We start from the raw sequence: 14,311 nt of genomic DNA, 5'->3' as shown, positions 1-14,311 counted from the left end.
CCTATTTTAATTTTTTAAGTTTTGATTTTCCTCCCCACGTTCCAATAGCCATAACTTTTATATTTTTTCATTCACATAGTCATATAAGAGCTTATTTTTTCAACTTTTTGAGGGAACATGGTGACCTGATATGTTTATTTTTTTTATTGTTTATATATTTTCATATGTAAAATTGGGAAAGGGGGTGATTTAAACTTTTAGGGGCACATTTACTAAGACCGGCATTTTAGACACCATTTTTAATAAAGCCCTAAGCTGGCAGTGGTTCCGCCGAAGTTATAAAGAGGCGCAGGACTCTCCATAACTTTGGCGCATCCAGCGCCAGTTCTAATTGTAAGACCACTTCTGAGCGGTCTTACATTTAGACCTTTTTCTATGTCTAAAACAGGCGTAGTCAATGGTGAATGAGACTGGCCTACAGACCCATCCCTTTCCCCGCTCACACCATGCCCACAATTTTAGACTTGGTGCTCACAATTTTAGACCTTACCTTTGCGCTGCTGTCTGTGCCTGAAATACACCTGATTTAGGCGTACGTATTTTAGCATAGTAAATGACCCCCTTAATATTTTAATGGGTTTTTTTTACTTTTTTTCCCAATAACTTTTACCCCCTCAATTTAATAAGTTGTCTATAGACTTATACTCACCCTGTGGGATTTGGCGCTTCATTCATTACCTCTGTGTACCAGAGCCAGCTTTCTGGGAACTGCGTCCGAGACAATTTCTTAGAATCATCAATAAATTCCTTATTTTCATCACCTGGTTAAAAAAGATAAACCTGGTAAGACATTATGCATAGACAAATGATACCATTTAGAGATGATCTAAACAAATTGGATTTAAACCGATTTTGAAAACATTTTAGGTGAATCCAAATTTTTGGTCATTTGATTCCAGCGAATTTTGACATGACAGTACAGAAAGTGTAAACTGGTCTAGTTTCGGCAACAGTTCCAATCTACCTGCCCAGAAGTCAATGGTGTCAGGGAACAATGTATGCACAAGAGAAAGACCAGAGTTCCGTAGGACTAAACCTGGTTGTTCAGGTGGTATGTCTCCATTTGCTGATTTGCATTTGCCTGTCATCGCCAAAATTGGGATCAGGCTGCATACACAGTATCTCCTGGTAAAAAAGCAGTTTGGCTTCCATTATGGCAATAGGAAAACATTCCCCTGTTTTGCTTTGATAGAGAGGGTCTAAAAGCATTGCTTAAAGGGTTTATCAAAGATCTATAATGATCCCCCCATATTCGCGGGACCCTCACATAGGTTGTACCTCACTCCCGGCACCTGCATCACTTCTCATACTGGCACGGCCGCCACTGCATCTCCCAATTTCACGGATGTTGGTATGAGAAGCGACGCGAGTGTCGGGGAGCAAGCTAAGTACAACCTCTGTAAAGGGCACGGGCATATGGGGGAGCATTATATATCTTGGATAACACCTTTAATGCCAAAAATAAGCCTGTCAGTACAGCTTGCTATGCTCACCAGTGTGCCGAGTACCCAGCTCCACTCCCCACAGTGTTGATTGGTCATTGCTGGTGTCATCATCATTATGATCCTCCTGGTCCTCTACCACTGATTCTTCCTCCAGAGGTAACTCCTTATCCTTAGCCTTCTCTTCCACTATTGCTTCCGTGTGACTATGTCTGTGTTGGTCCCCATCAGCTTCCACCAGCATGATGTAGAAGCTATTCTTCTTCCACCATCCTTTTTTGCATCAGCATGAGCATCTTCTCTAAGATGAATATCAGGGAAATATTCCCCAGCAGATTCAACTGCCTGATACAGTTGATAATTCCTGGGACACTGTGTTCATTTCTCTTCCTCTCCTTGTCTCCCCCTCATACATATGGGACATTACTACCTAGTCGGACTCCATCAGGGATGAATCCTCCTTATCACAATCATGTTTTGCATTCAGTGGATGGAAAAGTCTAATTTGCATTATACGACACGTCAGTCGCGGGGGCCATACAGATATGACACAGTGACTTAAATATTCATCACTGCACATATTTAGAGAAGGGGATACTAGTTATCATCTAGAGTCCACCCATCCACTGGTAATTGTCATTGTCAAAATTCCCTATTCCACCAGTGAATGTGGCTATGGGTATGTATTAACCAATACTGGGTGACTCAAATAATTTTTCATGATATGGAGACTGTGCTCCGTGACACAGCATATGTCACGAAGGTTGCACTAATGCATGTCATCTGTCATCAATACAATCATCATCATTACATACTTAATGCAATCCAGCCAATCCAGCTAGTGGCATTATATGTGTCCATCACAGTCAATACATTGGTCACCTTGTTTTGCCTCATATTGTCCCCACTATCCCCCTTTCAAAGTATAGAACTGCTGATTATTCCTGCACTATGAACAGGTGTTTTGATACTTAACTGGGACTCCCACGATGAGAGGAACGGCGCTTCTGACGGGGGAGGTGATTCATGCATTTGGCTCCGCCGCCCTGGTTTTGATTTACCAACACCTGGTCCTTGTCCGACACTAGGGGAGGAGCTTCCCCCTTTATAGAGGCTTAGATACCACACTACAAGTGGTTGGTGTTTACATCATTCTTAAACACCGCTTTACAACGCTATAGGTGGTTGGCGTTCATATCGCTCCTCACGCTCTGCACTACTCCTGATGACCCACCAATGTGGAGAAACGTGTTGAGCAAATGTGATCAGCGCCAACTTAGAAGCAATGATAGTACCAGCATAGCAATAGTAGTAGTGAGCCCAGGGCTAGCCAACTTTCTCAGATGTATGGCTGAATAATGGATTGAATGTGGACTGATGGAAGAATGAGAGCTGATGTCCAAGACTGACTGTGTGCATGTGAATCGGGGGCTGTATTTAGAATTCAACAGGACTCTATTTCAGGCTCCTATCATTTGAATAGGTCTGACATTTATGACAGCCTAAGGGTAGGTTCACAGCACATGTAATGACAGGGATACCAGCACAGGAATCCCCCAGTCAGCTGTTGTAAGACAAATCAGCACTTGAGGTGCTAGCAGTTATCTGTACAGGTGTTGGTCATTGATCATTGCACGATCAAAGCATAATGTGTTTCTGACCACAAAGATCTCTCACAGATTTACTCATATACCTTTCTGACTGCCACCAATTACCACTCCTCCATTAAGTCCACTATAGTACTGCATCAGGGACTAACACCAGGTGCACTCACAAATATTGCCACACACAACAAAGGTGGGGACACAGCACAACATTAATTGTTAATTTTTAGTGGTGGGAAATTAGCATTATCCCTTTGAGAGGTCCATAATTCCTACATTCCCTCAAGAATACTGAATAATTCTTTCTGGAGGGACCGGGAGACTAATCTAGTCCCTGCCTATCTACTAAGTGTTACAGAAGAGACTGCACCACCAGCATCTTGGCTAGATAGGAGTTAAGTTTGCACATCATCGAATTGCTGAGCACGTATAGCTTTTTTCTTGGATACATATTCCATTATTGATGGCGGACGATGGACAGTAGTAGGAGTCTGATCTAGAGAAGCAGGAACTGGTCATGACAATGGCAAGGACACTGTACTGTATGTGAATGAGGCATGGCTGTAAAAAAGGAGATAGAATGAAAGAGCACACTTTTTTCCAGTACCTGGTGGACAATTCTATTTTCCCACAGCAACTGGTGATGCCGCCTCATGTTGTAATAGAGCTCTAGTGCCTTAAAGCTCTATAGAGCTCTTATTTTCATCCTGCAGATCTTGCATAAGGCAATGCTCTTGTTTATTGGCACTGTGGTGAAAACTGCCAAATCGGAGGTAATTACACAAAGCTAGTGGCAGCCAAACTTGGCTTAGGTCTGGTACGTTTTGAGTCTGCTCCCACAATAATTTAAGTGGCATCAGCAGTTCCTGAGCTGACCACAATAGAAACAGATATGATCCTGGCAGTTTTTGGGAGGTTCTGGCCATATGTTGCGTCTGCCCTTTATTGCTGCCCCAGGCACCACCCTCCTCCACAAAGCCATGATTCAGCTCCAAGCTCCTGTCCAACACACAATTATCATCATAGTCCTCCTCACCCTCCCTGCTACTTTTATCAGACTGTCTATGTCATTGTGGGCTCATTGGCCCCCCTCCTAATTCCCTTTATCTGCATTTGCCCCATTGTCCCTGCCACTACCAACACCATGGCTACAAGATTCACTATTACTACCACCAACATAGCTATCCAAGGGGGTCTCCCACCTTCCCCTGAATTTCCCCTCTTCTCACATAAGTCATCACCAGTGAGACTCTCTTTTGTATGTTCCATAGGGCATGGGGTTTTGTTGCCCCTTCTTAGGAAAAAAGAAGGCATTCCACTAGGATGACCCAGTGAATGCAATGAGAGGATGCCACTAACAGGCTTCTGTGGGGCTGCAAGGAGGAGAAGCAGGAGGAATGCTGTGACACCTAGCTCCAAGGCAAAATGTAAGACTCAGAAGTCAACTCTAAATCACCCTGCTGTGATTGAGCACAGTACTGAGCCATCCAGTTTATAATCTCATCCTATTTATCTTCAGTAATAATATTGCTCCATTTTTTCAGTAATATACAAACAGAGGCCCCCATGAAACACATCTCTCCCCCTTCTACAAACACACTGCACACTGGTATTGACAGTTTAGAGGGATAATATAACGCATTCAATGAAACTGTTATATTAATGCAGTACAATGTGTTCCCTGAAAATGCATGGTATCTTGAAGTGATACAATGTGTTAACTAAAACAAGCATATTAATGTAGATATTGTAGTACAACGTGTTAGCTGAAACTGCACAGTATCATGAAGTAATACAACGCATTAACTGACACTGGTATAATGATGCAGTTACTGAAATATAATGTATTCACTGATACTGCATGGTATCTTGAAGTAATACAATGTGTTAACTGAAATTGGCATATTGATTCAGGTATTGCATTAAAATATGTTCACTAATTATGACCCTGTACTGTCCCTATACTCTCCCATGCATACCTAGATTGCTAACTTATGTCTGTAATTATTTTTGTCAGACACAGCCTATAGACAAGCTTTCAGATTTCACAGAATGGCGTGTATAGGATTCTGAGCAAAAGAACTTGAAACAATCCTGCCCCTGATTGGATGTCAGACTATCTGTCATCCTCTGAGCCAATCCCCTTCCCCCCGCCTTCCAAGTGTCCTGTGATGCTTAATCTTCACCCTCCCTTCTGTTTTCCCCACCAATTTTCACTGCGCTATTTTGTTCTAGTCAGACATCATCATCACAACATTTCTTCTCCAGCCCTATGTATTATGATGCTTGAAGGATAAAGCAGGTCTTTGTAGACTTTGAAAAGAAAAAATATAGAAGCATGCATGTGAGCATGGGATATGGACAAGAGATCATTTATTGTCCCACTTTTACCTCTTTTGTTCCGTTCTTGAATCACCAGACCTGAGGAACGTCTCCTACGCTTCAGATTTGGTTGACATAAAGGCTCTATAGAAGAATTTGACATTGAATAACTCTCATAATAAACAACTTTAAGCATTGCAATCCCCCCCTCCACCTCATTTATGATCAAGAGGTACATCTATTGTACCCTAAATTTTTTGCTACAGAAAATCTGCTTCCGTCACTACTTCATTAAAAGGGCACCTGTCAGCATATTTGTACCTATGATACTGGTTGACCTGCTGCATGTGCGCTGAGAAAAATGATGTTTTAATATATGCAAATGAGCTTCTAGGAGCAACTGAGGCATTGTTGTTTCTCTTAGAGGCTCTGCTCTCTCCGCAAATACAACGCTCTCTCCACTTTAATCGTGATTACTCTCACGGGGGCAAGGGGGGGGGGTTGACTTCCTCTGGATCAACTTGCAGGATGACATCCTGAACTGGATGGACAAACTAAGTTACTATGTCACCATATAGAACGCATACCATAGTTTAGGATCTGTACCTCTCATCGAGAAGACTATGTGCAACCCCATTAGAGGCCATACAATTATACCGCCATATCTTGGTAAAGATGACAGTTTTCTACTTCATCTTGACATCAATTACTTTATTTGTGTAATCCTCACCAGTCTTCTGCTCGGCTTTCATACTGTACATACAGTCAAACCTTTTGGAGACAACCACTGAAAATTGTATTGCAAAATTGAGTTTTCCTGAAGGTCCTCTCAAAAAAGATGATCGGCATGCAAAGTGTATGATGGATCTGAAATTCTATCACAAGAAATCTGGTCTAGGTTAAGGGGTGGTCTGCTAAAGCAAATGGAGTTTTGGAGAGGTTTCATTTTCTAATGTTCCTCAAGTATTTCTTGATGTTTTATGTCTCAGAGCTAACATTCATTTTGATGCCAATCTCTAAAGAAATTAAACAGAAAGGTCTGTTGGGTAATATTTTAACCTTTTTTTCACAATTTTTCCAACTGTTCTGGTGAAAAAGAACTGGTCAGATTTTGATGTTTCATTCCGGACTTATCTTGGCAGTACAAACAGAATCAACGGCAGCATGTCCTTCAAGGGTTCTTTATTCAAATTGGGTCCATAAAAATGTACAAAAAGTGCCAAAGATAGTGCAACGTTTCGACTAAATCATAGTCTTTCTCAAGCTTGTGAAATACTATGATTTAGTCGAAACATTGCACTATCTTTGGCACTTTTTATAAATTTTTATGGACCCAATTTAAATAAAGAGCCCTTGAAGGACATGCTGCCGTTGATTCTGTTTGAACTGTGTATGGAGTGACCACCGTGGATCTATGGTTGCTGACAGGTGGAGGCATTCCTGAGGGAGTCTAAGGGGAACGTTGATGCTGCTTTCATTTTACATTTTATTATCTGGGCAGTAGTCAGCTATAACCTGAAGTTTTTCTTGTTGGAACGTTATCAGAAAAAAGTACACTCACTTGACTGGCTGCTTTAAATCAATATGGTTAGGCTATATGCATAGCCATGATAGATTTTTTTAAATCTTTTTGTATCTCCAAAATTCTGTCTCTTGTGAATCTCCACATCACAATTCACAATTTATCAGTGGCCTTTCACTGCACACTGAACTATTTCCTGACTGCATACAGTGTCAGGACACACTGCACACAAGGGTGCACTATGACCTGACTGTGCGATGACAATGCAGCACTGCAGAGCCCAAGCCTGCCTTCTGCCACAATATGTCCACCCACCCCCCCCCCACCCAGCCTCTATTCTACAACTGGGCATGCACCAAGCCCAATGATGTAAGTGACGCACTCCTCCTCTTCCCTTTCGAGCACAGGTTAAATATGTCACTGGGCTCGGCGCATGCCCAATTGTAGAATAGAGGCTGATGCCCTCAGCAGGACAGGCAGTGCGCAGGCGCAGGTTGTGTTCGACACTGCCATGGAAAAGGGGGCAGAGTTATGGCTTGAATGTGATGTAGGAGGGGTGGGTGGACACATTGTGGCAGAAGGCGGGCTTGGGCTCTGCATGAGGGTGGGCTTGGGCACTAGCAGGAGGTTTGTCTGGGCTCCTTCCTGCAAGAATGATGCCCCGCAACTTACTGGCTCATTTGCATACCAAATAAACTGGATTTTTTTAGAAGATAGAAAACATCTATTGCTGAAACAAAGGCACATCTGGAAATAAGGTACTAAGTGCTATTAGGCTATGGCTTTACTTCCATAGCAATTATCCTGGTGACAGATTTCCTTTAAGTGGTCAGCGGTGGTCCCATTTCACCAGATCCCAACCCAGTTTCGATGACATTTGAAATCTGAAAGACAATTTAAGTCTATGACAAATGATCACCTGATCTATGAGGAGTTGCCATGCTGAAGCTTGTTTCCAGGGCAAGGCCAGCATCATAAAACACTCGTGGTGCATTGGCTCCGCTTCCTGGTGTGCAACCAATGTCATATTTTTCCACCAAGTCCCAGATCTTAACAGAAAAATGAACGACTTTCAGTGAACACTGCTCTTTACTTACGAAAATAACTTTTATCATGCTTTTTGCGTAATTAATTTTCACCTTTCGCTGGGAGATCTTTAGTTTTTTGTTGATCTCATAGACACCTTTATCCACAGCCACCAGTCCAACGGTAGCTTTATGGTCTGCTTGTAGCTTTAGCTTCATAGAGGCTCCAGGTTCCTTAACAGCATTGTCTTTGTACTTATCTCCTGTTATCACAAGCTGTACAAAAACAGTCAATCATTAAAATATTATTCTCCATCTCCTAGATCAGTGGTTCTCAACCTAGGGGTCGTGACCCCTTTGGGGGTCGATCGGCCCTTTCCGGGGGGTCGCCTAAGGCTTCCTATTGTGGGTCGCCCACACAACGGCAGCGGCCCCTTATCCTCGCGCACAGGAAGTGATGTCCTATCACTACCTGTGCTTGAAGGAGCCTGACGTCTGGACGGGTAAGTCGGGCCGCCTGTCTGCTGAGGTCCAAGTTTTTGCATTAATAATAACACCTCCGCTGAGCACCACTGCCACCAATGATTTAATTGAGCCTGGCTAATTTTATTTTAATTAATTGGCTGAGCAAGGCTTAATTTGGGGGGACATGAAGCACCGCTGATTTATTTATTTGGGGGACCCTGAGCACCATTGATTTATTTATTTGGGGGGGGGACCTGAAGCACCGCTGATTTATTTATTTGGGGGACCCTGAGCACTTTTGATTTATTTATTTAGGGGAGACCTGAAGCCCCGCTGATTTATTTATTTGGGGGACCCTGAGCACTTCTGATTTATTTATTTGGGGGGGGGGACTTGAAGCACCACTGATTTATACACCATGCTTCAATACAAAATTTCATTTATTTGTAATTAGAAATTAATATTTGACAATATATAACATTTTGTCTTTGTGATTAATTACTCTACTTTAATTATGTTCAATTTGTAGCAAATAAAAATACATCCTGCATATCAGATATTTACATTACAATTCATAACAGTAGCAAAATTAGTTATGACGTAGCAAGGAAAAAAATGTAATGGTTGGGGGTCACCACAACATGAGGAACTGTATTAAGGGGTCACGGCTTTAAAAAGGTTGAGAACCACTGTCCTAGATGATCATGAATACTCCAAACTTAGGACTGAAGATTGGGCCAACTATCAGATATGACAGCTCATACAAATGATCCTTCTGGATAATTGTCCATGTAAATATGCTACCAAACACCAGACAAACTTGCTCATTTGCTGGGAGATCGCCTCTTTCAATGGCGTAACTAGAACTGATTGAGCCTCACAGCAAATTTTTGAATGGGCCTCCCCAGCAAACCCCTCCCCCTGTGCAATTTCCACTTCTGTGTCTAGTCAAGATAACTCTTTCAAACCAGGCCTGACAGCCGCTCGGTCTGTTTTTTGCATGTATATACTGTATGTCATGTCACTGTATTTGCTGTTACTCTATAATACTGTTGAGGAAGCTCTGACAATAAAAATTTTCAGTCCTCCTCCTGGTTGGTCCCCTTCTGAGTTTGGGCCACGTAGCAGCTGCTTCCCCTGCTTCTACTATGGCTACGCCCCCGGCCTCTGTCATGTGGCCCCAATCTTGGATAGTTGTCTGCACATCCCTCTGTATAAACACGGATATGCTGCTGACAAACAAACAATGAAACCGTATGGGGTTGAACGATCGCAATGATCGCCGCTGTAATGTTTATCATTCCTGATCATGGCCTAGCCTTTAGCCCTTTGTCAAAGGGCCCTTAGCCCAAGGCTGCGAGACATCTGTCATCACTGTTTCTGATGTCATGTGTGAAATCTCCTTACCTGTTATCTATATGAACTGTCTGTGATCCCAACAGTTATGATCACAGTTAACTGGACAGGAAGTGATATCATTTGATTGACAGATATAGACATGATGTCACTGAACTTAGGTTTTAAGATAATATTGTGGGTAAGATATGGCTCCAGAGCAGTTGGTAAAATCAGGAATACGGAGGGTGGCCAAAAGGAGACGGGAAGAAAAAAAATTTAAGAAAAAGGGACAGAAGGTCAGATAGAGATATGTTCTGGAAGCGGAGAACTCAGTCGATGGCAAATGGTTTGTCAATCATGGTGTTAGATTTTTGGACTACTGGATGCATAAAATGAGTTTGACCCTATCAGGGGTGTAGCTATAGGGAAAGCAGAGGAAGAGGCTGCCTTGGGGCCCAAACTCAGAAGGGGCCGAGCCAGGATGAAGACTAAAATATTTTATTCTCAAGGCCCCCTCAACATTATTATACAATGACATTAAATACAGTGACACTGTAGGAAAAGGCCTTGTCTGAGAGGGTGATTTTGACTAGCGACAGTAGTGGGGGTTGCGCGGGAAGAGGGCATGGCAAAGAAGTTGCTGGCAGGGGGCCTTCCAAAAATTTGATATGGGGCCCAGTCATTTTTAGTTACACCACTGGACCCTATAATTTTAAAGCTGCTAGATCTGTAGATACCAAGCTATGGGGGTCATTTACGAAAAGATATACGCCACTTTTGCCATGTTTCGGCAGATTCTGCGACTTCTTCCCCGCTCACGCAGGTCTAAAAAAAGGGGCGTGATGTGGGCAGGGAAGAGGACAGACTGCCAGGCCCATCTCATTCACCATTTCTACGCTTGGTTTAGGCATAGAAAATGGTCTAAATGTAAGACAGCAAGGAAGCTGGCTTGCATTTAGAATCGGCACCTCTTCATAACTCCGGGGGATCCGCCACCAGCACAGAGGCTTATAAAGACCAGCGTCTAAAACGCCAGTTTTAATAAATGTGCCCCAATGTGTGCTAATAAAAAAGCACAGAGCCAGCACGTTGCAGAATTTTTCCCTGTTCTAAAATAGAAGAACACAATACTGGTGCTATCATCTCTAATGGTGAATTTTCTTACCGTCCCCATACAGGTATCGGCCACATCAATCCAAATAGAGTCAGCCACAATTTCCCGAACTGCTCCAGTGGTCACGGTATAGTATGCCAAAATGCGGAATGAAGGGATAAATTCTTCTGTTACTGGCAAATACATAGTCAGAAGAGTTTGGCCCTTCTCCCTCGCCTGTGTCCCCACCTTCATTATCCTTCCTTTGTTCATTATCTATAAAGAAAAGGCATCAATATCAGAAAACAGAGACTCAAGTGTGTGAAATTTCTTGACTTCCTCATCAGCGTAAACTAATGGGAGATAGCAACGCAACTCAGCCTCCATCCTACAAGTGCTCATTAGTGATGCATTGATGTATACAGATTAGGAATCATGTCCTTGACAATATTATGGATCCGTGTTGTTGCTAAGACCCAAAATACGTCAGTCATAAAAAAAATCTGGATGTATACTATGTAGCATTTGAATGGTTTTGAAAATAATTGATCTAAAAAAGACCAATTTTGAGTTAATATAAAAAGAGGACATTTTGAGTTAATAAAGCGATCTTTATCAATTATCCTAAGTGGAGGGTAGCTAAATAGATCATCTCTCTCTCCAGAGGATAGCACATCATGTCCGTGCATTGCATGGACAGCCCATTGATTTTATCGAGTACCATGCAATAATTATTTTACCCTGGGGTGGCACTGCAGTAGCTGCCAAGTTTCACCACAGATTGCAACTAATCAATGTGGGTCCCAGAAGCAAGATACTCTATGATCCTCTTATTTTTGGGGGGGCTCTTCCAACAAAAAGCTATTGTCCAAAACTCAGAACCCCTTCAGTGGGGCCCAAAAATTGCTATGGTTTAAGCATGACAAAAGACAAGGAAAGTTACCACATAGTTGAAATGGGTGATCTGGTTTTGAACGGCATTGTCATTGTTCCGGATAATAAAGTTAATCACTGCATTCTCTCCTAGCTTCAGTTCTCCTCCCGTGAAACCAAGATGTAAGTAGTTGCCACCAATGGATCTGTAGGCAGAGGCTTCCATGGTGGCAGAAGCTTGTTTTTCCTTGGGTATTTTTTCATCTGCTGTGAACACCTAGAAGAAGAGAGAGGAAATAGACATCTACGATGGAGAAGTAATAGAGTGCTAACAATCTAATATACAATATTCATAGTCAATAACAATATAAAGCATTTGTTAATGTACCACTTTATTTCAATATCCATAGAATTGTGCTGAATCGGTCTTATGGCTTATCCAATGGGCTGATGGATCCCACTGGCTATAGTGGTGTCTATTGGTGTTTAGTTGGTGTTCTGCTGAGGCTGCCATCAAAACTATGGAAACACTGTAAAGCCATTAGGATTTTCAGGCATTACAGAAATTTTATATTAAAGGGGTTGTCAATGGGCGCATATCGCTAGGATAATGGATATGCCCCCATTGTCTGATAGGTGCAGGTCCCACCGCTTGGACCGGCACCTATATTGAGAACGGAGCAGGTCAAAGCACTCTCCCCATAAAAGTGAATGGGAGTGCACCGCTCCCATTCACTTCCATGGGCCAGATGGAAATAGCCGAGCCAGTAGTCGGCTATTTTCAGCAGCCCCATAGAAATGAATGGAGGGCGGCTGCACTTCACCCCTTTTGAGGCTCCTTTTAGGAGATAGGTGCGGGTCCCAGCCATGGGACCCACACCTATCAGACAATGGGGGCATATACTAACGATATGCACCCATTGTCTCAGATGAGAAAAACCCTTTAATAGTAAATCCTCAGACTAGTCCATTAATATCTGAGCAGTTGGGGTCCAACACCCTGCACCCATGTCAGTCAGCAGCTCCTGAAAACCAGAAATCATGGCTGCAACTACACAGCTCCACCCTGTGTTTCCTAGACAATGTACAGACCTGGAGCTGGAGCTGCAGTTCCGTCCACTACATGGTTGTTGGAGCTCTGTAGTTCTGGTGCCAACCTCCAGAGCCTGAGCTACTCATGAACCGCTGATTTTCAGGGGTGCAGGGTCTAGGACTTCCGCCAATCAGAGGATAGGCCATCAATACTTAAATCCTGTAATTTAACACCTCCTCTAAGTTCATTATACCTCTACGTGTTCATAATGTTATTATCATTATTAGTCTATTCCAAATGCAGACATGTACAAAAATGGAAATATTACTGTTATCTGCAGCAGGTTTATGTCTGAGCGAGTATTCAGAGTCAGCCGAGCGGTTCCATCTTCCAGAGTTGTTCCTCTGACATTTCCTGGTTCTGCTATAACAGGGGCACTATGAGCCGGAGACCCATCAGGATTAGTGACCAGCACCTGAAATGGATACAAACAAAAATGAGAAAATTGTAAAAAAAAAAAAAAAAAATCCACACCCAACATGTCCCATTTATAATCCCATCTTCTTATGTGGCAGAGGGACGTTTCGTCTTTCTGAGGCAAAAAATAATAATTTGTAAAAAATTTAAATAATTTGTAAATCATTATTTGCATTTTTACCCAGTTTTTCTAAGAGATGAAGCAAAAGATGAAGGTGCAAGAAAAAAACATGATAACTTGTTAAAAGCATAATATGATAACTAGTGTTGGGCAAATCAAAGTGAAACTAATTGAATTCAATCCAAATTTCAGGAAAACTTTGATTTGCCACAAATCTGAATTTCCTCAGATTTTTTTTACTTTCCTCTGATTTTTTTGACACTGTAGGGGGAGCATAGGGATACTACAGGGACAGTACAGGCTCTGTGTAATAGCTCTGTGCATCTTGTTCCACTGCTATGCCATTAATAATTAATCTGTTCAGTTATAGATAGACATACTGTGCATCAGACTCATTGTCAACAGGCGGTGTAATATATAGGAATGCTTATATAGTTAATCTGCTGCGCAATTTATACTTAATCTGTTCTGTTATACATAGACTTACTGGGCATCAGACTTAGTCTCAACAGCTGGTCTAATACTGTATTTAAGCATGTGTACCTAGCTCATCTGCTGTGCCATTAATACTTTATCTGTTCAGCTATACATAGACGTATGATACATCAGATTCATTGTCAACAGGCGGTCTAATATATAGGCATCTGCTGTGCCATTCATACTTCATCTGTTACATTACTGATTCAGTTACTGTACACTATGGCCAACAGACAGTTGTCTGGGCCCTCAAAAGGAAGGGGAAGTGGCAAAAATGTTGCTGTAGTCAGCATAAGTAGCAGCAGAAGAAGGGGTGGTGGTAGCAGCAGCCGCAGCAACAGTCCAGAACTGCCACTGTCACCCAGTGGTCGTGTTTGGACCAACAATCCAGCTGTACTGAAGTGGTTGACTCGCTCTTCAACACGATCTCAGGTGACAACATATGCACACAGCCAGGAATCAGTGAGTTCCTCTGACACCACACTTAGTTGGCATGGCCCAGGAACTGCCTCTGTGCCC

At 42.5% G+C, this 14,311-nt stretch overlaps 1 protein-coding gene across 3 annotated transcripts in view; it reads right to left on the bottom strand.

The window, feature by feature from the left end:
• The window catches only part of LOC120986497 (A.superbus venom factor 1-like), a 694,107-nt gene that overhangs the window by 655,748 nt on the left and 24,048 nt on the right, over positions 1-14,311 (bottom strand). The window contains exons 3-6 of one of the 3 annotated variants that reach the window (XM_040415120.1): positions 13,046-13,192; positions 11,755-11,961; positions 10,884-11,087; positions 8,030-8,191 (exon numbers count right to left, since the gene is read on the bottom strand). The exons of 1 other annotated variant lie outside the window; for it this stretch is intronic. In XM_040415120.1, coding sequence (XP_040271054.1) covers positions 8,030-8,191; positions 10,884-11,087; positions 11,755-11,961; positions 13,046-13,192 — 720 coding nt within the window. The remainder of the gene's footprint in view (positions 1-8,029; positions 8,192-10,883; positions 11,088-11,754; positions 11,962-13,045; positions 13,193-14,311) is intronic. One more of the 3 variants, XM_040415117.1, reaches the window with a different exon arrangement.

Source organism: Bufo bufo, chromosome 1 (genome assembly GCF_905171765.1).
Source record: "Bufo bufo chromosome 1, aBufBuf1.1, whole genome shotgun sequence".
In the NCBI taxonomy this organism is placed as follows: Eukaryota; Metazoa; Chordata; class Amphibia; order Anura; family Bufonidae; genus Bufo; species Bufo bufo.
Note: the sequence above shows the minus strand (reverse complement) of the source record. Positions and strands in the feature narration are given on the sequence as shown.